Source organism: Rattus norvegicus, chromosome 15, assembly GCF_036323735.1.
Source record: "Rattus norvegicus strain BN/NHsdMcwi chromosome 15, GRCr8, whole genome shotgun sequence".
In the NCBI taxonomy this organism is placed as follows: Eukaryota; Metazoa; Chordata; class Mammalia; order Rodentia; family Muridae; genus Rattus; species Rattus norvegicus.
The window spans coordinates 741,605-769,015 of NC_086033.1; the positions used below are offsets into that span (position 1 = coordinate 741,605).

Consider the following 27,411-nt stretch of genomic DNA (forward strand, 5'->3'; position numbering starts at 1 on the left):
AGTCTCAGAGACTTGGAGTCTCTGAGAATCCATGTGGTAAGGAAATGATGCTTTTGTTTAAATTAATGTCCTTTTTGAGACAATTGATGCTGTCATGCATCTCTGTAGCTTCCTATACATTTTTTGTATATGTTCTATGTGCATATATAAAAGCAACATGGGGCCTTTCTAAAGAAACTTACTTGCAGATTTTTTAATAGACCCTGCTCTTTAAACCACGAATAGAGATTATATTGATTCCTCAATACATTACAGGTTTTTAATGTGTTTTTTTCTGTATGTATGTATGTATGTATGTATGTATGTATGTATGTATGTATGTGCATTCTGCCTATGCAGTGCATATGGAGGCCAGAAGAGTGTGTCAGATGCTTTAGAAATGGAGTTATAGACAGTTGTAAGTTGTTGGGAACTAAGCTTGTGTATTCTGCAAGAGCAAACTTGTTAAATGATATTTTTTATTTCACAGTAGCTTAATACGTGCAAGAGGGTCACAGAAGCTACTGCACAGCATTTCTGGGTGCTCCACCTCATCTCCAATAATTCTCTGTTACATTGTCACAGTTCATTGCCATAACTTCTGAACCATGCTGTTAACTTGAGGGGATTTTGCCAGCTGTCTGCGTTTTTGTTTTGCTTGTTTGCCATATGGATTGATGATGATTTATCCCTTACTGATTTGTGTCGCTAACTTCCCAGTCAGCAGGCAAAATTCTCCTCATAGGACCATGTATGAGAAACTGAATTTGAAAATGAGAAACAACTTTGAAAAGACACACTAAAGCTTATTTTAAGTCACATTAGTGAATTTTGACAGGGTGCAATTTCAAAATGCTGTTTAATATTCAACAATAAGAAAATAGTTATCAGCACAACTACTTTTAGACATAGGATTATAAATTTAAAAAAATATGTTTTTACTTTGTACATTTACTAAGTGATATACAATAAGATGTCCTTGATCCCTTGCCTTTTTGGGTAATCCACTAGGAAGCTGTTGTCAGCTGACTAGTAATTGTTCTTTACTATGTGCTCATCTGGAACTCCTAACAAATGTAGATGTGTGGATGTCCTTACTTTCACAATGAGACAGCTGGAAGAGACACAACCTGAGCTGTCTCTGTTGATGGTGTTGCATCTTACTAGTCTTTGCTGGTTGCCATTTCTACCCCAGACATACCAGTCACGTGGGGAAGGTGCTCTGATGTTACTTTACCTTGTTTCATTTGGTGACTGTGCATGGGTTTGTCTTTTACTGGTGCCAGCATAGAGGAGGACACAGCTTCTGTTAGGTTTTCCTATTTTTATTCACTCTGGAAAGGAATAGATATCCAGTAGCCCAGAATAATCCCACTCTTCTCAAACCTGGAGAGACTTCTTCTGTCCTTTAGAGGTGGCAGCTACAAAGATCAGATCTTTTCAACTTAAGATCTGTGGCAGCAATGGTTTTCAACCTTCCTGATGCTGGGACCCTTTAATACAGTTCCTCATACTGTGGTGTCTCTGAACCGCAAAATTACTTTGTTGCTACTTCATAACTGTAATTTTATTACTGTCATAAATTGCAATGTAAATCTCTGTTTCCCAAAGGTCTCACCCCTGTAGAAAGTGTCATTTGAACCCCGAAAGGGTCATGACTCACAGGTTGAGAACCACTGTGTTCCAGTGTCCTGGACGGTAGAGGTGGATGAAGATAAAAGACCCAAACAAAACCATCCTCCAACAATGTTCTTCCCCTTTGTGTGGTCCCTGGCTGAGTGGATACTAGGCACCATAATGGTTGCGGCTGTGGGGAATCTCAGTCTGATTCCATCGTGAGTTCAGGGCATCATGTCTCCTCTCTAAAGCCACAGGCAGAGGGACTTTGGGCAAAGGTAAACCCATACAGTAGGCATGATTGCTGGTCTTAGAAACAGGGAGACAACAGTCTTCTCTTTCTGCTTCATGAGCTGTGGGAGTAGAATTCCTATCACTGTTACACTTCAAAGTTGAGCCTAAATGGACATAAACATAGTTGGTTGCTTTTTTTTTTTTAAGAGAAAGGACTCTCTGAAAAAAATCACCTTCCCTTTTACTCTTCTGACCAAAAGAAAGTCTCTCTCTAAGAATGAGTATTTCCGGTTTTCTTCTGGGAACCAAACCCCAAACCCCAAAAAGACCAGGGTTGTGATTACCAGTTGGTTTCTATCAGATAAGTACCAATTTCAATGATGGTTCTGATGATATTCATAAGCCATACCTCCTCCATATGCCTAAGTTTGACCATATACAGCATATCTACCATGGTAAGCATGTGTCTATCTGTAGAGGTGTCTCTGTTCAAAGTAGAGAGGCAGGCCTACCTTGAATGCTTTTCTATTGTCATTTAAACACTGCTTTTGTAGTAGCCTCTTAGTAAGGTGGCTTCTTTCAAAAGATAAAAAGCCATGCGCTTTCATTCTTGTGACACAAAGATGACAGAGAAATAGACATGGGTAGACACTGTGGTTCAGGGAACTGCTTTGGTGATATTATGAGCCTGTCTCTAGAAAGCCCTGACAGTGCAAGTCTCTGAAGAAAGCCACTCCTCAAAGTGACATTAGCTGTCCTGAAGCAAAGAATTTCACCTTAGGATTTACATAGGTTGGGGTTGAAGAGATGATTAGAGGTCAATAGTACTGGATGCTCTTGTAGAGGATATGGATGTTGGTTCCTAGAATCCACATGGTGGCTCACAATTGTCTGTAACTCTGATTCTGGGATCTGATGCCTTTTTCTCACCTTCTCAGGTGCCTGCCTGGTATACATAAATACATACATACATACATACATACATACATACATACAGCCATGCAGCCATGCAAACATTCATACACATAAGTAAAAAATGCACAGTTACTTCTTTCTTCTGGGATTTAATTTGATAAACTGGCCATTTCCCTATATTTGAGTTTCTATAAGCTTATTCGTTTCTCTAGGATGAAGACCCAGCGTATTAATGTGCACACAGATGTTTTACCATCTTCTGTCTACCCTAAGTTCTTGCCAGTTATTCAAACCACTAGGCTGCAGAATAGTGTGAGGCACTATTTCCTGTTGCACACTCAAATCTCTGCCCATACTCAGCTTTCCACTCCTGTGCCTCAACCCACCTTCTCTCTTAAATTAGTGTCTGTTTATTACTCAAAATCCATCCCATCTCACCCAGAGATGGTCTTCTCATTCCAGAGACCTTAGGTTTATTACTTGGGTCTTAGAGATCACAGTAGGTAGGTACTCCAGACATAGCATCACCAAAGCTGGCCGCTATCACAGTACTTGAATTTTACTTGTTCATTTCTCTCAGCCTCTGAAATGAGTTGTATTTACATGTTAGTGAGGATTTTAAAGTTCAGAGAGATTCATAGCTAATCTACAACCAAAAAATGTATTTAGTAGAACTTTGAAACAAACCACTCTTGAATGTATTGTTCTGGAGTAGCAACTGTATTTCATTGAATTCTGTATCGTTCCAACAAGTGGAGTGCCTGCCACTAAAGAATGCTGGAGATATCTGTTGAATGAGTTGTCTCGTGTGTCTGGTCCGGATGTATTTATCTTTATGTTCTGGGGTGGGACTCAGGTCTAGAGGGTATTCTGCTCTCAGTGAGTGTGACAGGTGGATACTGCATCCTGTTTGTTCACAGTATGTCCAAGTCTTTATCACGCTGTCATCATGGTCTGTGCAAGCTACGAATACCAGGAAAGCATATTAAAGGGAGTCATTTACCAACACTCTATTCCTCATTCTCCTTCCAGCTGGAGAGAGCTATGGGAGAGGATTGTATTGCCAGGATTATAGCACATACCTCTATTAGCTGTGCTCAACATCTTTGAGATCATGGGAGGCAAAACAGGCAGGGGGAAAAAAAAACCAGGATTATGTGGGGCAGGCAGCTTGTTAGCACTCCTTGGCTAGCTGCTATGTCAATGACAATGGAAGGAAGCTTGATGGTCCTCCTCAATCAGTGCTGATTTCTTCTTTCAAAACAAACAAACAAACAAGGAAAAAACTTTTGAATGCTTGCCTTGAAAATTACCTCCATGAGCCCACATTAAAAAAATGGAACTGGTGTCATGTGTTTATAATCTTAGTATTGGAGTCGGGTGCAGGCAGATCCTGGGTCTCACTGGCCTCCACAGCAAAAAATGCGTAGGTTTACATAGAGACAGAGAGAGACTAAGACAGAGTCAGGGAGAAAAAACTAAAAATTTGAAGTGCTTACTTGTTTGCTGCTTTGTCATATTTAATTAAAGAATGTATCAAGGCATGCCACCTCTATTGAAGGTTCCCTCTCAGAGTATGGTGTAAGAAAAAAAATTGGCTTCATTGTGAGTATATTAAAGTCGCAGGGCATAGGTGGCATATAGCTGTGATTTTGCCTTTCATGAGCTTTGGATTCTCAACACATTTTTCTGCCTGGAGATTCCCCGTGAACTCTGAAACCACAATGTGGAGGGTTTTGGCACTTAACTGTCTCTTATATGTCTCCCTAACCTCAGTCCTGCTTTTGAAATAAAACATCCCAACAGGAAATCATGGTGTGTATCTTTATGTCACCAATACTTTGCTCCTCCCAAACATTCAAAACTTCTAGGCAATTATGGCAGATGTCATGAGGTTATTTGTCAAATCACATCAAAACACACTGTATAAAAACACAGGCATATGAAGGGCTGGCCAAGGAGATCATCTCACCAGAGTAAGAGTCAGCCTGTGCTCCCCTCCCTGTCTCCCCCCTCCTGGGCTCCAAAGCTGCCTCTTCTTGTGTGAAATGCCAGTGCTCTATATGGTGTTCTGTTTATAGTGGTTTGAACCTTTTTCTGCCCATGTCTGTCATTGCTGAAGTAACTCACCTCTCTCATATCGACTCTTACCCAGGAGCCGCACAGCAGACTCTTTGATGTAGGTCTTTTCTGCATGGCAGCCAAGACCAAGTGTGGTTTTCATTGCATGCTGCAACCTCACCCTTTGGGTTGTCTCCTCAAGGTCAATTAGATCCTCTCCCTGCACTGCCCATGCATGCGACATGCTTTTCCTGGTAGCTCTGAATGTAGCAAGCACTGGACGCATGCATGGAATTAAAGCAGCAAGAATTCCGATACACTGAAGAATTGGGATATACGATTCCTCTTTGGATATTCTTGTGGGCCTGCAAATTGATGATATTCCCCTCAAAGTCACTCCATGCCAGGAGAATTCAAGACTAAAACATTGGGAAAGAGATAACTAAGTCTCGTGTTAGTGTGGTGCCTACTGTAAGGCTCATGGCCAGGGATTTAGAATCTAAGTAGCACCTTCCTGATGGTCAGTTCTGTGCCTTCCCAACTTGGCATGGATAGACTCAGAATGCCCAGGGTCCCACCACTTCTCATGGCTTCCTGAACAATGTTTCCTATTTTGGTTTGTTTAGATCTGATAAATATATCAACTTAATAAAAACCAACTTGTAAGATAAAATTTCCCAAGAAATACAATTATTTGCTTTGTACATAGCTTATTGTATCTAGCAATACCACTAAATCAACTTTAAAATACATAAAAGGATAGTGCTATAGAGGATATTTATATTCAATGAAGCACGTCGACACTACAATCAGCATTATTGATTAATAACTGTGATTGTTTTCTCTCCCCATTGCAACACATCTTTTATTATAGGGCTGGTGATGACTTTCTTTAAATGTGCTTTTAATTCTTTTTTATTGTTGTTATGAAATATCTAACCTTGTCTTTCTGTCTTGTATTCTCCGGATGGGCTTTTGTAAAATCTAATAGCTAGGATGTTGCTGCATCTGTGACTGATGTTATTTCAAATAAGAAGGTATTTTAAGTTGCAGACACACTGGGCTGTGAACTCAGGAAAACAAAAAGTAGAATGTCATCAGGCTCCTATAAGCTCACAGTGGGAGGGGAAAGCCAGTAGCTTGCCAGTAGTTTACACTAAATCTATGCAATTTGGTAGTTAGAATAAAACAAAACTGAAGACCTCTTGTTTCTCCATTCCCCCCCTTGATATTCAATTTTCTTATATCTGGGGGCTTGGTAGAGTTAAGCCCCTTCTACCCTCCATTCTATTAGACACAGCCTGTTTGGGTAACCACTAAAGAGGTCCTTTGAGTATATTTTCCTTTCTGAAAGGAGCCTGGACGGAATTGGAGGCCAGCCCTGCTCAGGCAGGTGATTCTGACCCAGGAGTAGAAGCACTCATCATTAGGAGAGCTTCTATCTAGGCCTCCTGGAAAGGAACCAGCTAAGTCTCCTCGAGAGGCTCTTCAGAAAAGAAATAGTTCCCTTTGTTCCTGGAAACACACAGTGCTTCCTGCTATAGTGATAGAATGGCTACAAGGAGACAGAGAACGGGGAAGAGAGGATCCATTCACAGGGCAAAGGCACCAGTCCTGGACCATGCTGCTGTGCTTTCACAGGGATGCAGAAAACAACACCAGAGAGAATGCAGAGCAGCAAGAACACTGTAAGGAGCAGCAGTAGGAAGAAGCTTGCTGCTTTTAGCTCACAAGACCTCTCTCCAAATTTAGATTCCAAAGCTGAGGGCACACCATCCATTCAGATTGTGGTAAGAGTTGTCTCTATGGCCTGAAGAGATAAAATGAATTTTGTTAAATAAGTGAACCAGCAGCAAGAGGAAAAGAAATATGAAGGAAAAGAATTCTTCCCAGAACAAAGACATTAATTCCATGGAGTAGGTAAAAGAACATATTCTTGGAAATATGACTGTATGAGTATAGGGTTTAGTAAGGAATTCTCTTGGGTTAATTAGGACACTTTGATCCTGAAGGTAACTTGTCCACTGACTCCCTGTACTTTCGTTGGTCTCTACTGCCCAGGTTGCTATATGACATCCCTAAGAAATTACACTGCCTTCCTTGCAGACAGCGGATTCATGACTGCTAATCAGCAACACCTCAGACTGTCCTTTTTGGCTGTGATGCTACAGACTCTGTGCAAAATTCCTAAATAGGAATACTTAACAAAACATTCTCGCCTCTGCTGTCAGCCAAAGACAGAGCTAACACATAGCTATTTTATTTCCTTGTGCAATAAAGGTATAATTGTTTTCTGTGCTAGATATCAACAGAACTGGTGCCAGGTCTCTCCAATGTCTTAGTCAAAAAATTCTCAGTAACAAAACCACCTAAGGATACCACAAACAAAGCTATCACCAGCCATTAGTGTCAAACAATCCATCCCAGGCTGGGTGTATGTGTTGCTGGTTATTGCTTTTTAGTCTTCAAGGAAAAGCAACAGATAAAAGAAACAGTTGTTGCCTGTCCCTAGTGCTAGGGTTCCTAACAACAGCACCAGAAACACCCTCAGCACTAAAGGTCTTTGTTGATGTAGACTGTGAGTGGACTGCTTTAGTGTAGTCATGGTTGAGAGGCATAAGAATTGGAACTATGCACTCAGTCAGTCAGTCAGTCAGTCAGTCAGTCAGTCAGTCAATCAGATGAGCTACCAACCCTAAGTCCTTGCAGGTAAAATTAGAGTGAGTTGACAATGCCTAATATGTGGTATCAAGGACATGTATCAAAGTCTAACATGTGGAGAAGGCTCACAAGGAATTGTTTTGATCTCTGCCTATAATAAAAAGCTGGAAGTCATAGTTATTTAAAAGCTTACTATGTAACAAAATACCAGCACAACTGGTCAGACTCATCCTCCCAGGCTGCTTTTGGTGTGTAGAGGGTTCATGCTTTCTCCTTCCAGAGTTCTCTCCATTTTCAATACAAGTGTGATGCCCTGCTGTCTTGAAACTTTTCTTTTTCAGACTGTTTTCTTCATGAATGGTGACCTTTGATCATTGCTTACCAGTGTGTCGATGTAGCTCCCTATTGGTTATCATTGTTTAGAGAGTTCACTGTTTGTGAACTCTTAGTGCATGTGTGGGTTTTAGTGGCCAGAGAGAAGCCATTGGAGCAGAAAGCACAGCAGTTTGATGAATCCTCTTGACCTGGTCAAGATACCTCTTGATCAAGGCAGCTGTAAAAGGATCCTGTTCTTAGCGACCAGCATCACCCTCTAACCTACTCACCACATGCCAGGCTGTGGGTCTGAGTTCCCAGCACTTTGTCTTGATCTGGGATTTTTTTCCTCTGCCCTCTGTTTCTACTAGTTACCTTTCCTAAGATATCCCATTTGGCAGATATACCAAAGTTGGAGTTGGCACTGGAGCAGAACTCTCCTTTGCTGGAGGGCTCTGGAATTATATGTGCTTCTGTCTTTTTGTGCCTGCTACTCCTAACTATACATGGCTCTTGAGCCATGCCCTTGAGGCGGCTTCCCACTTGCATCTGGAACACACATCTGAGTGAAGATGTATTTAATACTAATTAAATAATCTCTTTTATATCTCCCCTCTTCTAGACAAATGAGATGCTAAAAGGGAGATAGCTAGAGCCCACGGAGATAGAAAAGGGGGTGTCTAGAATGCATCTATTGTGACTTCACAGACAATTTAGTAAAAACTGCAGCAGGCAGCTCTTGTTTGGCAAGACTCTGTTTTTTATGTAATGGCTTAACTCTGATTTATTACATAAAAGTTGCTGGCAAATATGAACACTAATTCCACTCTGGTAACAACTGTGATTGAAATAATTGTAGTCTGTAGTCAAGCTAGAGAAAATAAGCATTAGTGGGTAGGTTGTCTTGGACATCACTCCAGGATTCCAACAGTGAAGAAATACATTTATGGGAGTCCAGCTAGAAGAGATTACTTAGGAAGGGTTTGGCTGGTTCATTCCTCTGCCTCTCTTCTGTATGCACATTAAGCCAACAGGGCAAATGGAGCCAAAGACCTGGGAGGACGAGCATCCAGCCTCCTGTGAGCCATTCATTAAAGTGACTCATGGTTTTTGCTGTTAAGAAACCTTGATTAATTATTTAGTATTTATGACACACTATGGCTGTCTTTCTGGGACTCTCATCTCCCCATGTTTCTTCTTTAATTTTATCCCAAATTAATATCTTGGCATATAGACTCTCACCATGTGGTAGCCAACTCGCCAATCAAGAGCCTGCTGCATGTCCTGTTGAGTATTTGAATCACATTGGAGTATTTTACAAGGACTCAGCAATGTAAACATAAGTGAGGAAATAGAGCATGAACATCACTAATGCTCTCAGTTTTCGTTCAGTTGCATCATTGCCTTTGGGGGCATTTCCATTAGCAGTTGCCACTGTCGTCCCCACTGTTACTTACAAGTATCATTGATTGAATAGATAGTCAACTGATTTTCTCCTTACATTTCTCTCCTTTACATTTTCTCTCCTTATCCCCACTTTACAGACAAGAAAGTCAAGGCTTAGAGAGGTCATGCTACTTCTATAACACAGTACAGGTCATAGGTGGAAGAGCTAGAATATCAGAATTTCAAGTCATCTATCCAGCTTCAAACCAATTGCCCATTGCTGGTGACACTGGCTTATAATGCCAGTGTTTTACTTTTAAATGATTCAGGTCATTTAGGCATAAATAAATGTAAATATAAATATGGATAAGACACTGTTCTAGTTTGCTTTTATGTTACCAACCAAAATGAAGTTTGGGAGGAAAGAGTTTATTTCACCTTATAGACTATAGTTCATCATGAAGGGAATCCAAGACATGAGCTCAAGAAGGAGCCTGGAGGCAAGAACTGAAGCAGAGGCCCTGGAGGCTTGCTCCCCTTGGCTTGCTCAGCAATCTTCCTTATATAGTTCAGGTCCACCTGCCCAGGGTTGGCACTGCCCATAATGGACTGGACTCTCCTATATCAGTTAGTAATTTAGGAAATGCCTCCATGGCATACACATTGGCCAGTCTGGTGTAAGCAGTTCCTTGATTGAGATTCCCTTCCTAGATACATCTATGTCTGTATCAAGTTGACAGAAACTACCCAGCATAGATACTGAATTCTCTTTTGAGTGAATTTAAAAGGCTCTATAAGAAAATAACAAGGCTATTAACCACCTGAGTTTTGTGATAACAAGTTATCTTTGTGTTTCAATGAGAAATCCAAAGTGTAAGGAACTGACATGTTTTGTCTCTTTATCAGCAATCTGTGTCATTTTCTTTGTCTCCTAGAAGAATGCTTTATTCTTAGGACTAATTACTAAGGTAGACACCTTGTGCCATGCAAATGCTCTGAGATCCACTGCAGTCATTGTTGCTCAAAGCTCAAGATTACAGAGTACATAAGGACTCAACAGAGCAGTGAGGGTTCACATAACACCCCTCTGTACACCTCTTTTCATCTCAGCATAGTCCAGATGATCTATGTGTTTATTGCTATTGTATCCCATTTTATAATTGAGCAGAGGCATAATTAAAAGCTGTTGTCAGGAAGATGAATAAATTATCGACATAAGCCATAGCGAAGGACTTCCCGACAAAGCCATTTAACAAATGGGCTTAGATCCATACTATAGAGTGACAATGAGTGTTTTCTATTTACATTAAAACAAGTGCATTGTCCTTTAAGAAAAATGCAAAGCAAGTGCAGTGCCTAAGAAAAATGTTCCAAGATTAAATGAAGAGCTTATTTGATGTAATCATTGGCTTTGATCAAGTATTGATCACAGCCCATCTGTCAAAGAGAATGGTGTAGAAGACACCTTCGTTAAAAATGTTCTCAGATGAAGTTCTAATGTCAATGGACAGAAGAGACTTGATTCTCTGTGTTAAAAAAGAAATATAAACTATACTACTTATCAAATGTATGCCCCACCCTGATATTAGAAAGGTAAACCTTTTTATTTTATATATACTTACTTTAACTTCATGTTTCTGGGTATGTTGCATGAGTGTATGGCTGTGCCCTCAACTGTGTGCATGCAGTGCTGGTGAAGCCCATGGAAAGGCTTGATCCTCTGAGACTGGAGTTACATGCAGTTGTTAGCCACCATGTGGGTTCTGAGAACCAATCCCCTGTCTTCTGAGGCAGCAACAAGTGCTGTTGACTGCTAAGTCACCTCTCTAGTACTGAAAGATAAACTCTGAAGTGTATAACTCTGAGCAGGTATTTAAATAGGAGTACTGAGAAAAGATACAATGACAGATAGAACTGGGGTTGTTCTAGAACCTGGGATGCTGCCTAGTTTAGAAAGTAATGGTCCATTTAGAGATATAAGCTGTCTCAATGATTAATTAGCATCCTGCCACTCACACTAGAGCCATTATTCTTACAAGTTCATAAAATATTTTTGAGACCTGAAGTTATGTGAATAATATCACTGACTACAATTTGGGATGCATTGCAAAGACTTCTTTCTCTTTTAAAATTAATATAGTTTGGATAGTGAGGTACATTTTATCCTCATTAGTAGGCAGGTAAAATGAAATCACATATCTTGACCAAATATCCAGACATTACCCAAAAAAATTCATATTAGTGAGCTCTATACTCTCCAGTGACTGTAGATGAGTTCTATAATCTATTTCTAAATGCTTTCATCTTTTTCTTTACTTTGACTAGATAAAATGGCATGCAGAGTTTATTAATCCTCCAGTCCATAGTTAGAAAGGAGTATTGAAGATTTCAAATATTATCAGTTTGTACTATATTCATTTTGCTTTTTCTTTAAAGATGGGGTCTCATGTAGTCCAAGGAATCCTCTAAATTACTAAGTACCCAAATGACTTCCAATTCTTGATCTTCTTGAAACCTTTGGGCTTTGGGCTTGCAGGTGAGAGAGAGAGAGAGAGAGAGAGAGAGAGAGAGAGAGAGAGAGAGAGAGAGAGAAAGAGAGAGACTATGAACTGGAATAATTTTCAGGAGGACAACTAAACACTAGGGAGAATTTCTTGGGATGATTAATATTCCATATGCTAAGCTTGACAGAACCATGTTGGATATAGTTCAGACAGTACAGTTCCTTTGGGTTTTCCCAAACAACCCCTTAAATACATGAAGTCTTACTAGGGCAGTTTGACCTCAGCAGTCGATCAGTACCCCCTTGTTTTGATATGAGCCTCTTGGAATGCTCTGTTGATACTGGATTCTGTGTCATACACATCTTGTTTTCCAAGAACATGGCATCCCTTCTGGAAAGGTAACATGATTTTTACAATAAGGTTGCTTGATCCTCATCCCAACTTAACCTCTCAGTTATATGAACTTGGGTAGATATTAGAGTCTCTGATTTCCTCTTTGTGCATTAAGAATTTTTAGCAAAATACATATTTTATCTAATCCTTTTATAAGGATCAAATTCATTAGTATTGTGTAAATGCTATGTAGTTGAGTTGAAGAAGACTTGAGTACAAACTGAATGAGGCACTTTCTGATCCTGGAGCTGTATAAATACTGTGAGAACCTGGAGAGATAGCACTGTAGTTTGGAGCACTGGCTACTTTTCCAGAGAACCTGGGTTTAATTTCTAGCACCCACCAGGCAGCTAATAACTATCTGTGGTTCTAGTTTCAAAAGAGCTGATCCCATCTTCTGACCTCCACAGGCCACAAACACAGGTACTCCAAAGGGTGTACATGGTACACAGATATTCACATAGATAAAAATACCCATATGAAAATAAATGTGAATGAAAAATGTTAAAGCTTATGTTCAAACATCCATTATAAAAAAAGAAAGAAACTCATAGATGAAAGAAGATCTGTAAAGATGCAAGTTATCTGATGAGTCAAGCTTTTAGGTAGGCCTTCAGAAAGCTGTCTGAAGTTTGAACACAGACAAGAGCACTTGAGGAAGTCACAGCACAAGCAGAGATTTAGAGAGCAATATTCATGTCTCATTCCTGAAGGAACAAAGGCACAAGCCTAAGGGGGGGGGACCTTTCACCTAAAGCAAATAGCAAAAAATAATTAGATTGAGAACTCTAGAATGAGGTGGGGTTTGGAGTTTCTCCTCAGCTGAGCTCCGAGTTGATACTTGAGATAGACTGGTCCCTTAATGCTTCATGAATGACATCTTTTAATTAGATTAAAATAGCAACATTGCAGAGGTGATCCGGAAGAGTAGAGTCTGTCATCATTAAGTTTATTGAATGGATTCACATCTTCAGTGCTTTGAATCTGACCTCTGGTGGTCTATAATCCTGGAGGGGACTGAGAGGGCTCTGTTCAATTTTAAAAAGGACTAGCCTTCAAGAGTGGGGAGAGTTTGAATCATAGAAATTATTGCACAACATGTTATTTTGTTTCTTGACCAACCCCTATAATCTAGAATGCTTGTTTTTGTGTTCCAAAGCTGCTTAGCATTTCTTTATTCCCTGTAAGCTACTGTCCCCTGTATCCCACCCCTATCCAGTTCTCATTATTTCCCATGTAATCTAGAACTGAGAATGTACTCAGTACGTACTCTCTCATTGGTAATTGAACATCCACTGATGAAGCCTGTAAGGTGGTGCTGTAATTGTGTATGTTTTTACTTCTTTCCCTCTTGTCCACATCTGAAACTGAAAACATCTGTTCCAAGCCTTGATCTTAGCAATCAGTTAAGTGCTATGCAGCTGGTTCTCTGAGGGCAGGCTCAAACACTTAATCATCTCTGTTCAGGTTTGAAGAGGAGTCTTCTTGAGCACCCATAACAAGTGCAGAGTTGATAGGGGATTCTTCAGAAGTAGTAGTTCTCAAAATGGGGGCCCTGGGCAGCAACATCAGTCAAATTTGGAAAATTGGGAGAAAAACAAAACCCTATATCCATAGTTCAGGGTAGTAAATCAGAAACTCTGGAGCTGAGGCCTAGCAAACTTTGGCAAAGTTCTCCAAGTGTAAGCCAAAGTTTGAGCACTATGGTCTGGGAGAAATATCATCATGGAGTTGGGCAAACAATTGCCAGGGGGTAGAAAAACAAGAATTCAGGGATATGAGGATAAGTATGGATGCTTAGGAAAAGAGCCAGTATCTCTCTCTGGGAAATGACACAAGATTGGAAAAGATGGGCATTGGGAGAAGGATAGCCTTGCCTTGAGTTTTGACAAGTTCCAAAGCCAAGTCAAGAAAGTTCTATCTATCAAATCCTCATTCTCAAGGGCATTTACAGGAAATTTCACTATTCTGTAGATGGAGATGACTCCTTCAGAGACTACTATATGCTAAACATGTACTTTTCAGAAGTTCTTATTCTGACCAATGTCCTATATTGCAAATGTCCCATCAGAAGGAACTGTTTTGTGGGGAATCCTTGGAAAAAGGTCCTCAGTCATAGATTATTGGTCAACACATTAAATGTTCCCAAGGTTTCAATATCACAGTCAATCTGTATAGACGGTTGGATCTTAGAAATTAAAAGTCTATCAGCTACCAAGTATTACATCCTCAACTTACCTAGGCACTTGTCAGCCAGGAATGAGTTAGGATTGGCCTGATTGCTCCTATGAGAGTTAGATCTGGTGTCTTTTCTTTCAATTCTCAACTCTATTCCCCACTCCCAGTTGGCTTTGCATGTTCACCTAAAGCCTTTTCTGATGTGGGCCTGCCTCATCAGAATGGCAACCTAAATTTAAGAATGTGACTCAGAGTCATTTTCTTTTGTAGTTTTAAATAGAAGTACCATTTCCCCACTGCCATCTGTGGATGTAGACAAGGAAACTCTGATGCTTCTCACAAGTCAGAAGAGACGCCTCCATTTCACTTTTCTCTAGCAATGAGTATTAATCACTAAGAGAAAGTCTTATGGGAAGAAGAATAAATCCTGATAAGCCAACCTTTTGGTTGTTGAGTTATGGATTCTCTTTTTTAAAATAAAAAAATCAATGAACGCCAAGGTTTGTTTCCATTTGGGGAATGAAATAATGGGGCTTTGGCACCTCCATTCTGTGGTCTCTGATTGTGCGAGAACATGAACTATAGGCACTCAGAGGATTTATCTCAGAAGGGATCCTGATAAATAGTTCTGTTGGCAGTTGAAAAACCATGCAGGGTGTTGTTCCTGGCACTACCATGCAGGGAGAAGTTGCTGAAATAGATATAAAATATATCCACAGAATGCTCTGATTCCACCCGTGTTCTGAGGCTCACTTCAGCTTTTGTCTTAGAATTTCCCACCATTTGGCCCTCATCCCTACCTTGTCCATAGCTCAGGGTGTGGTCCTGGTACTTTGCCCCTTAGCCAGAGGAACAGCCATTCAAAACCACTTCTATTTTACTGTTCGAGTTCAAAGTGTAGAGCTTAGTGAATGGTAAGGAGGTAATGATTACATTAGTTCTAAAATTTTAAATGACCAATGGCAAAGTCTATTATGTTTTCTCTATTATTTTCTGTAAATTGGGGGTGGGGAGTGTTCAGGTATGATTTTCAATATGGCACCCTGTAGATTAAAGCCTTTTCATTGTTGCACTTAAACACCAGGCAATATAAAAAGGACCAGAACAAAAGACATGACCAGGAAATCAAGGATCAATGGAGAAGAGTTGCTTACACTTTTTTGACTATCTTATCCCACTTACATTGAACAAAAGTTACCTCAGTGACACTAAACTATCATCTCTCTAACAGTGCAGGGGGAAATATATCTTCCAAGGAAATCCCTAAACAAACCACAAACTCATGGAATGAATAGGGCCCAGAGAAATCATGAGATCCCTTAGATGTCACCAATGTCTCTACCAGTGACTACTGGGAAGGCAATATTGAGCCTATTGCTTGACATTAGTCAAGCAATCATCAATTTTCTTGGATGAATTTGGACCCAAGGCTTTCCTTTGGTTCCCTATGCACAACAATATAGTGAATATATACTTTTAGTGGAGAAGCCAACTTCTTGCTAGCACAATTCGTCACATGAACGAACATATGCTTATCTGCAAATCTCTCACATACTCACTCACTTGTTCCTTTACACACACACACACACACACACACACACACCACTTAATTTTCAGCATACTGTCCACTTAAGTTCCTTGGGATCTGTAGTAGATCTTACCCTGTAATCTTCATACATATCTTAAGAATATGTTGTATTCTTGTTATTTATAATACCCCACTTTAGCTTAAGAATTGCAGGACTGTCCCTTGTTGCTACAGGCCCTTGTTTTCACCTAAATGCATGCTTGTGGTGGGGGTGGTGGGGCAAGCTAAGTACAGGGGTAGGCTATTTCTTGTAAGCTTTTGTTCCCGCCTCCTTTCAGCACTAGACTAACCAGATTCCATTCTGTCTCTCCCCTCACTTTCCTGCCTTAGTGAGAACTCAGCAGTTGCCATTTCCTTTGTAAAAAGAACCATGTTCTGTTCCTTTTGTTCAGTGTGCTTACTTTGTAAATGCAAGAATAGGTTACTCTTCCTTTTTGTGTGGAGGGTTAACACATATTGGTGGTTTGGGACATGACAAAGGGCATGTTTGATTTGTAATCCCAGTGAAGAATGGAGAAAGCCAGTGCATGTCACGTGACTGGAAGTTCCCATAGACTGACCTACCATGCCTCGGAGTGGGCCCTGCATTCCTAGGATGCACTGATTCCTGCCTGTTGAACAGCCAAGCATTACCCTTACTAAAGTACAACTATACTAACTGGTATCCAATTGCAATGAATTCTAAAGTGGCCTCGCTGCTCAGCAGTTTTTCCTGATGCACCTCTCCAGTTCCCTCTCTCCTAGGGGGAGAGAGGTCCATGTTGCTTCCCATCTGAAGAAGGATTTGGGGGATCTCTTCATACTCCCTCCCTTTTGCTTACCACGCTGTCTTCTATTCCTGGCCTGAGTGCTTCCATTTGCTTACAGACAGCATTATACTGGGATTTCTTTTATAGCTTTGAGTTGTCTGTAAGGCTTTGCTGCTTCCCACCTAGCCCCAACTTTGGGACCACTCACATATTGATTCTCTGATCAGTTTGCAGTGGGAAATCTCATGGAAGCCACATACCAGTTTGTATAGTAGTACCCTTTGGAACTGCCTACTCTTGAACAAAGTAGAGTGCTAGGGGTGCGCATTTGGCTGCTTGGCACACACATGAAGCCCATTAATCTGCATGCCAACTACAACAACAAACAAAATTAACCCTTAGAGTACTGCTTCCATACATTAATTCGTGGTCTTGAATTTTATTGTTGAACATTCCTTTCTTCCCCAGTGCAGAGTACCATACAGGAAGTCCGTGATTAGTCTAGCCAGAACAGTAACCAGGATCCTCTCCTCCAAGGCTTTCTTGAGATGTTCCTGGGTCCTTTATGAATATACTAACAGCTTTTATAAGATCGAGATTTGGCTGCTGGAAAATGGGCTCCACTTCTAATGGACTGGAGGGCATAGGGTCTGATAGTTTAGCCTTGTTTTGAGTCCTTTTAATTGAAGATATCAGTTCTTTAAGGGTTAATATGAAATCAAGAAATTTGGTAATCCTTCCTGCTTGTCCTTCCACCAAGGTGTCTGCATGATCCTCTTTAGAATCTTAGATCAGCTCCCGAATGATGATGAAAAACAGTATATAAAATTATCACCAACCCCCAAAGCAAAGAAAAGAACAAAACACTGAATGGTTGAATGGAGAGCCCTTTGGCAATGCTTGCTTGATGGTCACAAGGGGTAGAAAGACCAAATGTTGTAATCAGAGAACATTCATTTTGTCCTCTACCCCACACACATTTCTTGGCATTGTGGAAGCTGTGATGATATTTTCTTTGTCTTTTATTTACCTCTCGCTTTTTCTTCTTCCTGTCTAATAGCCCAATAGAATCCTGCCAGAATTTCTACAAAGATTTCACATTACAGATCGACATGGCTTTCAACGTGTTCTTCCTTCTCTACTTTGGCTTGCGGGTAAGTTTGGCAGCATCTCCCAGTAAGACCACAGTGGGGAATGAGAATCAAAAACTCAAGGATAACCCTCCACCCATGACTGCTTTCCTAGGCAAGGTGAAGCCTGAGGTCTCCATGGTAGACACTCACCTGAGTTCTGGTGTTGGGTCTGTGAACAAGCTCTTTGCTTAGTTGAGAGCTTTCTGAAACATGGGTTTATTTTGGTTCAAGGAAGGGTTTGAAGCAATGGTACAGTGACTCATTGCTTCTAAGTCCTCTATTTAAACATGAATATGTTTTTTTTTCTCTTACAAAATACATTGAAAAAACTTAAGCTCGCAAATGTATTTTTAGCAGCATTGAGACTGCAATTATCAGGGTCAACAAGTAATGAAGACTGGTGGGATGTGGGGGTCAAGGAGGAGTGAAGGCTGGTGGGATGTGGGGGTCAAGGGGGTCAAGGAGGAGTGAAGGCTGGTGAGATTAGGCAGTCTATACTAGATCATGCTTATGAAGATTTTTGCATAAAATTTGAACTGTGCACATGAGTGTGAATGCACACACCTGTGCTTGATTTCACAGATTTGTATCAGAAAGGCCAAGGAAGTGAAATGACTAAAGCCATCTCCATGAAGATGTAGGGAACCAGAGAGAATCACATTGCCTGATCATTCCCTAAGGTTAATGTGGCATATGGTTACTTCCTTAAAAAAGGCTATGGATTCTCCAAATCAAGCTAGTGATTGATGAACAGGACAGCATGAGACTAGGCAAAGGACAGAGTATCACCTTCCAGACCCCACAGAAACCCAATGTTTATCCTTTGTCAAAAGGACATATTTTAGATGCTGACAAAATGCTTCTCATTTGTTTTTTCTGTTTTATTTTCTCTACCCCTCTCCCCCCAGTTTATTGCAGCCAATGATAAGCTGTGGTTCTGGCTGGAAGTGAATTCTGTAGTAGATTTCTTCACAGTCCCTCCCGTGTTTGTGTCTGTATACTTAAACAGAAGTTGGCTTGGTAAGTCAGTCTCTTTTGCCTTTTCACTGGCTCTTAAGGCAGGATGGATTAAGGGTAGAGGGTCTAGGAAGGATTCTTGTGCTGGTTTGTGGCTATGCATAGACAGTTTTGGATGTGGCCATGGACAGTGACAGCCCAGAAGAAGAATCTGCTGAGGCAGAGCTTCAGACCGTACATTTTTATCATTGTTGAAGTCCCGTGGTCATCACCGTCACAGCTGGGACTTCTGCACTTCACACTTCTGTCACTTGTCATTCAGGAATTGAGAGTCAGGACTGGTTAAAGAAGCCCATGGGAAGGAGACTCACCTTCAGAGTGGCAGGTTCTGGTGCCCCAGAAGACCCGCCTGCCATAGTTAGGCTGTGTCTCCTGGTGAGATTTATTTATAGTTACAATTTCTGGGATGAGCAGGACAAGATGAAGCATCTCAAGTCACTCTGGAATCACGAACTACTCCACTCCCTCGCTGGAAGAACGTTCCTTGGTGCTTGGCTTAGCAGGTCACTTCCTGAATCCAGATCAGTCCAGTAAAACAATTGGTCATAAAAACTAACTAGTTCTGAGAAAGATTAAATTGGCAGCTCCAAGTTGCTCTTTGATGTTTTGTCTAAGTTTTAATTAATGTGAAAATATTTTTGCTTCCATTATAGTTAACTGAGGATTGGAGGACTTATTGAGAATTTCCTCTGTCTTTACCTGTAGGTTTCTTTTTTGTTTTGTTCTGTTTCCTGATGGTCATGAGGGACAACTTCATATTTTTCAAAAAAAAAAATAAAACATGCACATTGTAACCATTGAAAACTTTTGAATACCAAAACAAGAAAGCAGTAGCAGTCATCTCTTCTCCTTTTGTCCTTCATGGACCCACTGAGATGCCTACTGTTAGCAAGCTATACAACTTTCTGTAAACTCATCGATACCACACATAAGTAAATGGAGTGCACATTAGAGGGGTGCTGATGTTCCTATGAAAAATTGTTTTAAATAACTATATTCCACTGCAATTTAGCTCTTAAAATAACACATGGTGGACATCTCCTCAGCTCCAGGATAAGGTAAATTTTATAGCCATTTGGGTAAAATTCTATTATCTGCCTGTTGTATAGTGAACCTAGCCATAGGTTCTAATGGATCACCTGGATGCTTTGCTTGCTACTCTGAATGATATTTTCATAAACGCTGTCATCCACGTATTTGTGAAATTCCATTTCTATAGATATTTTCATATTACCAGAAGAGGCATTGCCAAGTAAAACAGCATGAATAATTTATTTTGTAGACATTGTTAGATAAGGTTCTAAAAATGTTGAGTGAAGATGTACTTGCATCCTACAAAGCCCTGGCTTTAAAAACAACTGTCATATATTTAGAACATAAGCATCTCTAATATGTAACATAGAGTGGTCACCTACACACTCTTCGATGCCTGTTTGTAAGTGCACCTGTGCGTGTGCATATCCTCAGTTAGATGCCACCTATCCCACAGATTTCTCATTCAGACCATATTCACTTATTGCTGAGTGTAAAAGTTTTCTTCTTAGCTCTGAGATGTGCTTGCCGAGAATGATGTTCTAGTTAGTATGTTCAGACCATGAGAGCCATGTGCTAATCTAAGATGTCCTGAGTAGTTCCATGAGCTGGGAAATCCCAGCCTTCTCATCTGAGCTGCTGACTGGCTTTGTGACCTGGATCTCTTCTTCTCCACTCAGCCTGTGAAGGACATTGACAGAGAGTGCTGCCTTATCGTTCTGAGGAGGGCAGAAACCTAAGGACCTTAGAAATCAATAAGTGATGCAGCCTGGTGAGAAGCATCAATGTTGAAACTGAAAGCAGAACAGTGACATGTTGGACTATGAAAGTAATAATAATAACAATAACGACAACAACAACCAAACCACAACAATTAAAAGATCCCAGCTCAATTAGCTCTTCTTCAGCCACAGGCCCATGGATCCCTTTGTGAAAATATTTAATAAGATGCTTTTGTTTTTTAGTAACTACCCTTGGGTGGGACCCCAAACCTTCTTGGCTGTTATGGAGGAGTCATTTCAGCCTAAAGCCAGGAGGTTCCTTTGTATGATTTTAATACATAGGTTATCATCCTGGGAAACCATTGAACTTATGAGCTACCAGAGAAACTAGTGAATGTTCTCAGGAAACAGTCCGACAAAGAAGAAAATGGACCATTAGGTGTGAGCATTTTGGGCAGCTTTCCCCTTATCCTGGAAAGTAGGGCTATACTGCCTTCACTAGCTGGGATTTGGGAAAAGATACAAGAAATGAGTCTACTGCAGTGCTACACAAACTTTTGAGGATAGGGGCATGTTATTGCTGCCACCATGGTGATTAAAAACCAGAGTGAACACCAGGGACCTGGTCTGTATCTTTTACAATGCATAACCCATACCATGTTGCCATTCTTATTCTCAGTACAGGATTGCTTATTATATAATAAAGCATATATATATATATATATATATATAACATTTATTAGCTTAAGACACTCAATAATACAGCCAACATAACAATGGTAGGTATTCAAATGCTTCTGTAATAGTCCCACCACTCAACTTCTTACCCACATCACCTCCATCTTCAGATCAAACCTATGAGGTAGGAATTGTTGATTCCTCCATGTTTCCAGACCAGGCACCTGAAACTCAGAGAGGTTGACTCTCCTGTCCAAGTTAACACAGTCTATCTGGTCAGTTTATCCCAGTCTGACATGATGTCTACACTCTTTTGCTGATTTTGAGCTCCTGACCTTAACTTTGGAAGACTCGGAGTTTTGAGGACCAATTTGGGAAAGGCAGCACCCACTCTGCTGCTTGATGTTGGCATCCCTCCATCCCTACTTACTCATCTCGCAATGCTCTGCTTGGGGCAGGAAGGGAGGGGGGAGAGATCTTATTTAAGAGTGCACACTTCTATATCTCTTCTTTCACACTCCTCCTTTGCCTCCTCCAGTTTCTAGAAATGCCACCAGGATCAGAGAAGCACACAGCCAGCATGGTGTCTCCCAAGTTCCAGGGTACTTCATCAGCTCATGGATCTTGTAGAGGACCAAGGGCTTCCATGTGATCTCATTCAGCAGAGAGAAATAGATCAGAACCCAGCTCTCTGTTCTGTCCCAGCTCAATTAGCTCTTCTTCAGCCACAGGCCCATAGGTCCCTTTGTGAAAGATCACACTTACCTATCCCCAGTTCTGCTTTCTTAATATTGTCCCCTGTAAAAAGTTGGTAACAATGACAGCTCACTGATAGGGTTACAACTGGGCTCTAGTGTGGTAGTTACATGCTAAGAGCCTAGTGCAAGTTTTGCTAGCAGGGCAATAGCTATCCTAGCCTCTCTCTCTCTCGCCCTCCATCCTTCAAAGTGCCAATGGATCATGCAGAGCAGAATGGGACTCCACAAAGGGCAGCAGGATGGGAAGGCATCTATGTGTGCAGAAGGCAAGACACTACTTGTTTTAATCCCCGTTTCCACACAGGGGCTCATTCCTTTGCAAAATCCTTACCACAGCCACTAAAATAAACATGGCCTGAAATGAGAGGTGGATCTTATTTTGAGACATGAACAACATGTTCATCTGTCTGTTCTTTTAGGAACTCTATCCCCAGGAGTGGTCAACTGTGCCTTCTTTGTGTGCATAGATGTTTGTGTGGAGGGTCATCTCCTGTGGTTAGAGGAATCAATTAGGAGAAGCTTACTCCCTGACCAGTTGCCTGATGTGCCTTTTATTATCTTAGTGCTCTTGTTGAAACCCCGAACTTTGTCTATGGTGGACAAGTGCTTCCCTACTGAATCACAGTTACAGCCCCGTCTAACCAATTTTTTATCGAGCATGTATTATGTGCTTAGCACTGGGTTATTAGTATCACAGGCACAGCCTCCCTCTTTGTTATCTGTGCAATTATTTTAAACAGATTTTATTCCTATTCTCTGACAGAATGAGGAATATGATTGGGGCCACCATTGACTGGAACTGTAAGTGGAAAACTATACCTTAGCTTATCCATTCTGGGTCCAACATTAGACCTTAACACCTTCAACAAATTTCACCAGGGAACAGAATACTCTAGTATGAAATAGAAAAATGACTAGTGGCCAGCCATGGGGAAAAACAACACCAATAACAAAAGCAACTGAGAGTATCTACTTAGAAATATATGACGTTGTAGTGTGTGTGTGTGTGTGTGTGTGCGTGTGTGTGTGTGTGTGTGCATGTTGCAGAAATCAAGAGCAACAGGACTAAATTGGACAAAACATAGTTCCTGTTTGAGACTGAAGTTCAATCTTATTTTGGAAACAAGATAAACAGACATGAAATGACAGTAGGTAACATTGCCTACTATATAATTAAGTCCAGAATTGCCAAGTACAGTGGAAAGCCTGGAGGTGGAGATTGGCAGTCAGAGGAGTCAGAACCACACGTGTTTGTGTGTGCATGCATGTATGTGTGAATGTTTGTGCATCTGTGTTTGTGCATGTTGGGAGGGGGCGTGTGCATGTGCATGTGTGTGTCAGGGATACAGAGAATTCTGTAGAACTCTGAGCCCCAGCTGAGACCGGTAGTGCAGGGCAGAGATGGGCATAGAAGAGGAAGCTAACTCTCTGAGGGGCGAGGACTCCACTGCACAGAGTAGCATGTACCCATGGAAGATAATTATCATTGATAAAAATTCTCTTTCTTGGGCTCATATTAGACTCACTACCCTAAGGGGTGGTTGTAGTTGGTTACTACTGACATAGAATCCCATTGCCATGATGTAATGCCTCAAGACAGCCTCTGTGCCTCATCTCATAATTCTTCAGCCTGGAAGTCCAACTTAGGTCTGGCTAGGATAAGATAAAGTTGTCTTCAAGGGCTGGGAAGATGGTTCCATTAGTAAAAATGCTTTCCTCTTGAGCATTGGGGTCCTGAGTTCAATCCCTAGCACCCATATATAAGGCTGGGCATGGTGGAGTGTGGTTATAATTCCAGCACTAGGGAGGCAGGGTGAATCCCTAGGGCTCAGCAGGCAAACAGCCTTGCCTGTTTGGCCAGTCTCAGCCAGCGAAAGACCCTGTTAAACAAATTCAACAATAGCAACTGCAGAATGATACCAGAGGTGGTTCTCTGTCCTTGACACATGGTTATACACACATTGTACATTCTCACACATTTACATACATGCAGAGATGGGGGAGGGGAGGGGAGGGAGGGAAAGAGAGAGGGAAGGAAGGGAGAGTCTGGCTCTTATTCTGAGGCTCTGTAACACACCAGGGAAAGAGCCATCCATTTGCTTTTTCTAGTTTTTATAACCCTCCCAGTCCATGTCTCATAGCTCCTTTCTCCACCATATTCAGCCAGGTTGACTCCAGGTAGGAACTAAAGCAAGGGGCCAAGCATAGTCAAGCGGTGCTTCTTATGGGCATATTTCGTCTTGCTTGTTCATCCTGCCTTCGCATACAACTCAAGGGTGGCACTACTCAGCAGATGGGCCCTCCAACATCAATCATACATGAGTGTGTGTGTGTGTGTGTGTGTGTGTGTGTGTGTGTGTAAAAGCTGGCATTCTTGCCTATAGGACAATCTTATGGAGCCATATTTTTTCTCACCTGAGAGTTTCTCTTTCCAAATAATTCTAGCTTTTGTCAAGGTAACAAAAATAAAAAATAAAAGAAATTTAAAAACATAAAAATGCAGGTGGGACAGGTGTTGTCATTGTAGATTTGAAATTTGATAAAATTAAAACTCAGTCCTTCATCAATGTTACCTATATTTCAAGAACTCAATAGTCACTTTAAATGGTGGTTCTTATACTCTAAATTGTACATATAACCCATTTCATCATTCTATAAAGTTCTATCTGCTCACGATGCTATAGCATGGATCATGATGGATAAGCACCATGGCTTTTCCCTTTGTATGGAGAACACTTTGACGTACAATGGAGCTTAACAAAAGTTTGAGTTGATTTTTAAGAAATTGAATGAAAAAATGAAATAAAAAGGAAAAGACATGACTGCTCCTAGGCATGGAGGAGGAGAAAGTTTATTGTAGATATGTGGGAGAGCATAGTCAGAGGCAGAGAAACCTGGGGGAGTCTAGAGTAGACATGAGTCTGAGCCTTGTGGGGAGAAGAGGAGGGGAAGGGAGCTGGGAAAGGGAGAACTAGATACAGCAGCCAGAAGGTCAAAGGTACAAAAGGGGTAGGTAACCAAAATGTCTGGATTATATAGGGAAGAGTCTCTGTGGTAAGGGAAGGCCAGCCCTTGGGCTGGAGAGTTCATGGTAGTAGGTGGGGTATGTCAGCCATACTCTATACAGATGGGTACTGAGGAATGCTGGGAGAACCTGGAAGCAGGGTATGTTTTGATATATTAATAAGCATCCTAGTCATTTGCCACAGGTTTGAAACTTAGTGGTAAGTCTATTTTTGAAAGAATTAGATAGTTCTCCTGGGATCACCAAGAGAGCTCAGTGTGTAGAGATCTTGCCAACAAGCCAGGACTCATGAGTGGAAAGAACAAAATGACTTCCGCAAGTTGTCCTGAGGTCTTTGCACATTGAGGGAGGGCAAGTATCCATGTATACACACACAAACAGAGAGAGAGAGAGAGACAGAGACAGAGACAGAGACAGAGACAGAGACAGACAGAGACAGACAGACAGACACACATACACACAATTTTAAAGTAGTATCGAAAGCAATGATTTCTGAAAAAAGCTTTCTAGCCTGGTGGTAGTGGCACAAGTCTTTCATCCCAGAATGGAGGGGCAGAGGCAGGCAGATCTTTACTCTGGTCTAAAGAGTAAATTCTAAGATGGCCAGGGCTATATAAACAAACCCTGTCTTAAAAACTAACCAGCCAATCAAACAAACAAACAAACAAGCAGAAAACAAGCAAACACAAAAATAAGACAAAAAGTCGACAAGGACAAAAAGCTTTCATGGATAGATGGTGAAGAAAACATTAGATAAAAATCACTGTTGAGAAGGAATCACTGCCAGTCAATGTTCAAACTAAATCAAGAACATTTAAGACCTTGGCATCCTAAATGTACATAGTATATATTATGGTATATGATACATAATATACATATATTTATACAAATATACGCATTAATATTTCATATAGAGATAGATGAAGATGTAGATGTAGATTTAGGTGATATAAATATATGAAGCGTTGTGCCTGACCCAAACCTCAGCTTTTCAGGCTTCCTGCTCTTTTGTAAAATGGCCCTTTAGGAGCAGTAAAGAAAAAAAGAAAGCTCTCTGGTTCCCCCTACAGGGTGGCTCTGGAATTTCTGTATTGAGAGTAGGTAGCGGGCTAGAGAATACTCTACCTTCGGTTCATGAGAAGAATCCTTTGTGGTTAGTAGAGGTAGGTTTACCTTGAACTCACACTTCGATCTGCCTTCTATGACCATAAGGTCCCTCCTCTATCTCCATCAAGAAGTTCCAGCCCTGGAACCTCAGTCCCCAGAGCCCCCCATGTTCACCTGCACCGCCTACCAAGGTGGCCTAAATTCCAGCTTTAGTATCTTCAGTTTCCAAGCCCAAGCTTTCTAAGTAACCCGTTCCCTTTAACTTGTAGCTTTATTAAAAATAAAATAGAGAAGTCAGTCCTTGAGACTCACTTTTGTAATCCCACCAATAGGAGGTCTAGTGTAGTAGCACACACTTTTAATCCCAGCACTTGGGAGACAGTGGCAGACCTCTGTGAGTTTGGGGCCAGCCTGGTCTACATAGTGAATTACAGTGTAGCCAGAGCCACATAGTGAGACTCTGCCTCAAAAAATAAACCACAAAAGCTAAAATAAAACCAAATGACAAAATAAAGCAACAAGCAAGAATAATAAATAGAGAAAAGGAAAAAATATGGCTTCTTTTCTTAGTATAGGTATGCCTGTCTTTAGAGAAGAAGGGAAAAGGAAGAGGAATTATAATCCAAAAGAGAAAGTGCTTCTATAACCAAAATCAAACTGGATGTGTTCATATTGTGCATATGTGTATGTTTGCAGTTGTACACATAATTAATTGGAATAAGCAGTCTGCCAAACAAATCTTAAATGTATGTCATTTCAGGTCCATTTGAGAAAACTAAGACTTGTAGATGTTAAGTTACTACTTGGTGAGAGTCACAAGGTTAAGTGGCCAGGCCAGCCTCTGAATTCAGGTAACTCAGGTTCCTCAGTGTGATACTATCCTGCTGCTCAAATGATAAGTACACCCAACTGTTATAGTTACACACAAAAGGAGCACTATCCAACCAAACTGACTGTGAGATGCAGCTTCTCCTTGCTCCAGTGACCTGAAAAAATCAGAGGAACCTTCTAACAGAATGTCTCACATGGTCCCCGTTGAGAAAAAAAATAAGGAAGAAAAAACTCAGTCTCTTTTTTAATCTGAGCTAACTCTATTTCTATGATTAAGCTGGCTTTTCATATATCCTTCTCTTCACAGTTGGTCTTGCAGTTTAAGGAGGTTCATTTTAAATAAGTTTCCAAATCAGTAATAAAAAATAATATAATTACTGTTGGTCTGATTTCCAATGGCATTAGAAATGTATCCTCTTGTGTTCAAAAGTTTAGTGTTCCTCAAATTTGAAGGTAGAAGCTTAACTGTAGACCAGCAACATTAGGAGTAACATGTCGATGGCAATTAGATCATAACAACGGGGCACC

The 27,411-nt window shown here is 40.9% G+C and overlaps 1 protein-coding gene across 34 annotated transcripts in view; it reads left to right on the plus strand.

Annotated features, from left to right (window-relative positions):
• Positions 1-27,411, plus strand: part of Kcnma1 (potassium calcium-activated channel subfamily M alpha 1) — a 706,053-nt gene that overhangs the window by 390,540 nt on the left and 288,102 nt on the right. For 33 of the 34 annotated variants that reach the window (XM_063274699.1, XM_063274700.1, XM_063274706.1 and 30 more), the window contains exons 4-5: positions 17,641-17,734; positions 18,622-18,733. In XM_063274699.1, coding sequence (XP_063130769.1) covers positions 17,641-17,734; positions 18,622-18,733 — 206 coding nt within the window. The other variant, XM_063274727.1, reaches the window with a different exon arrangement.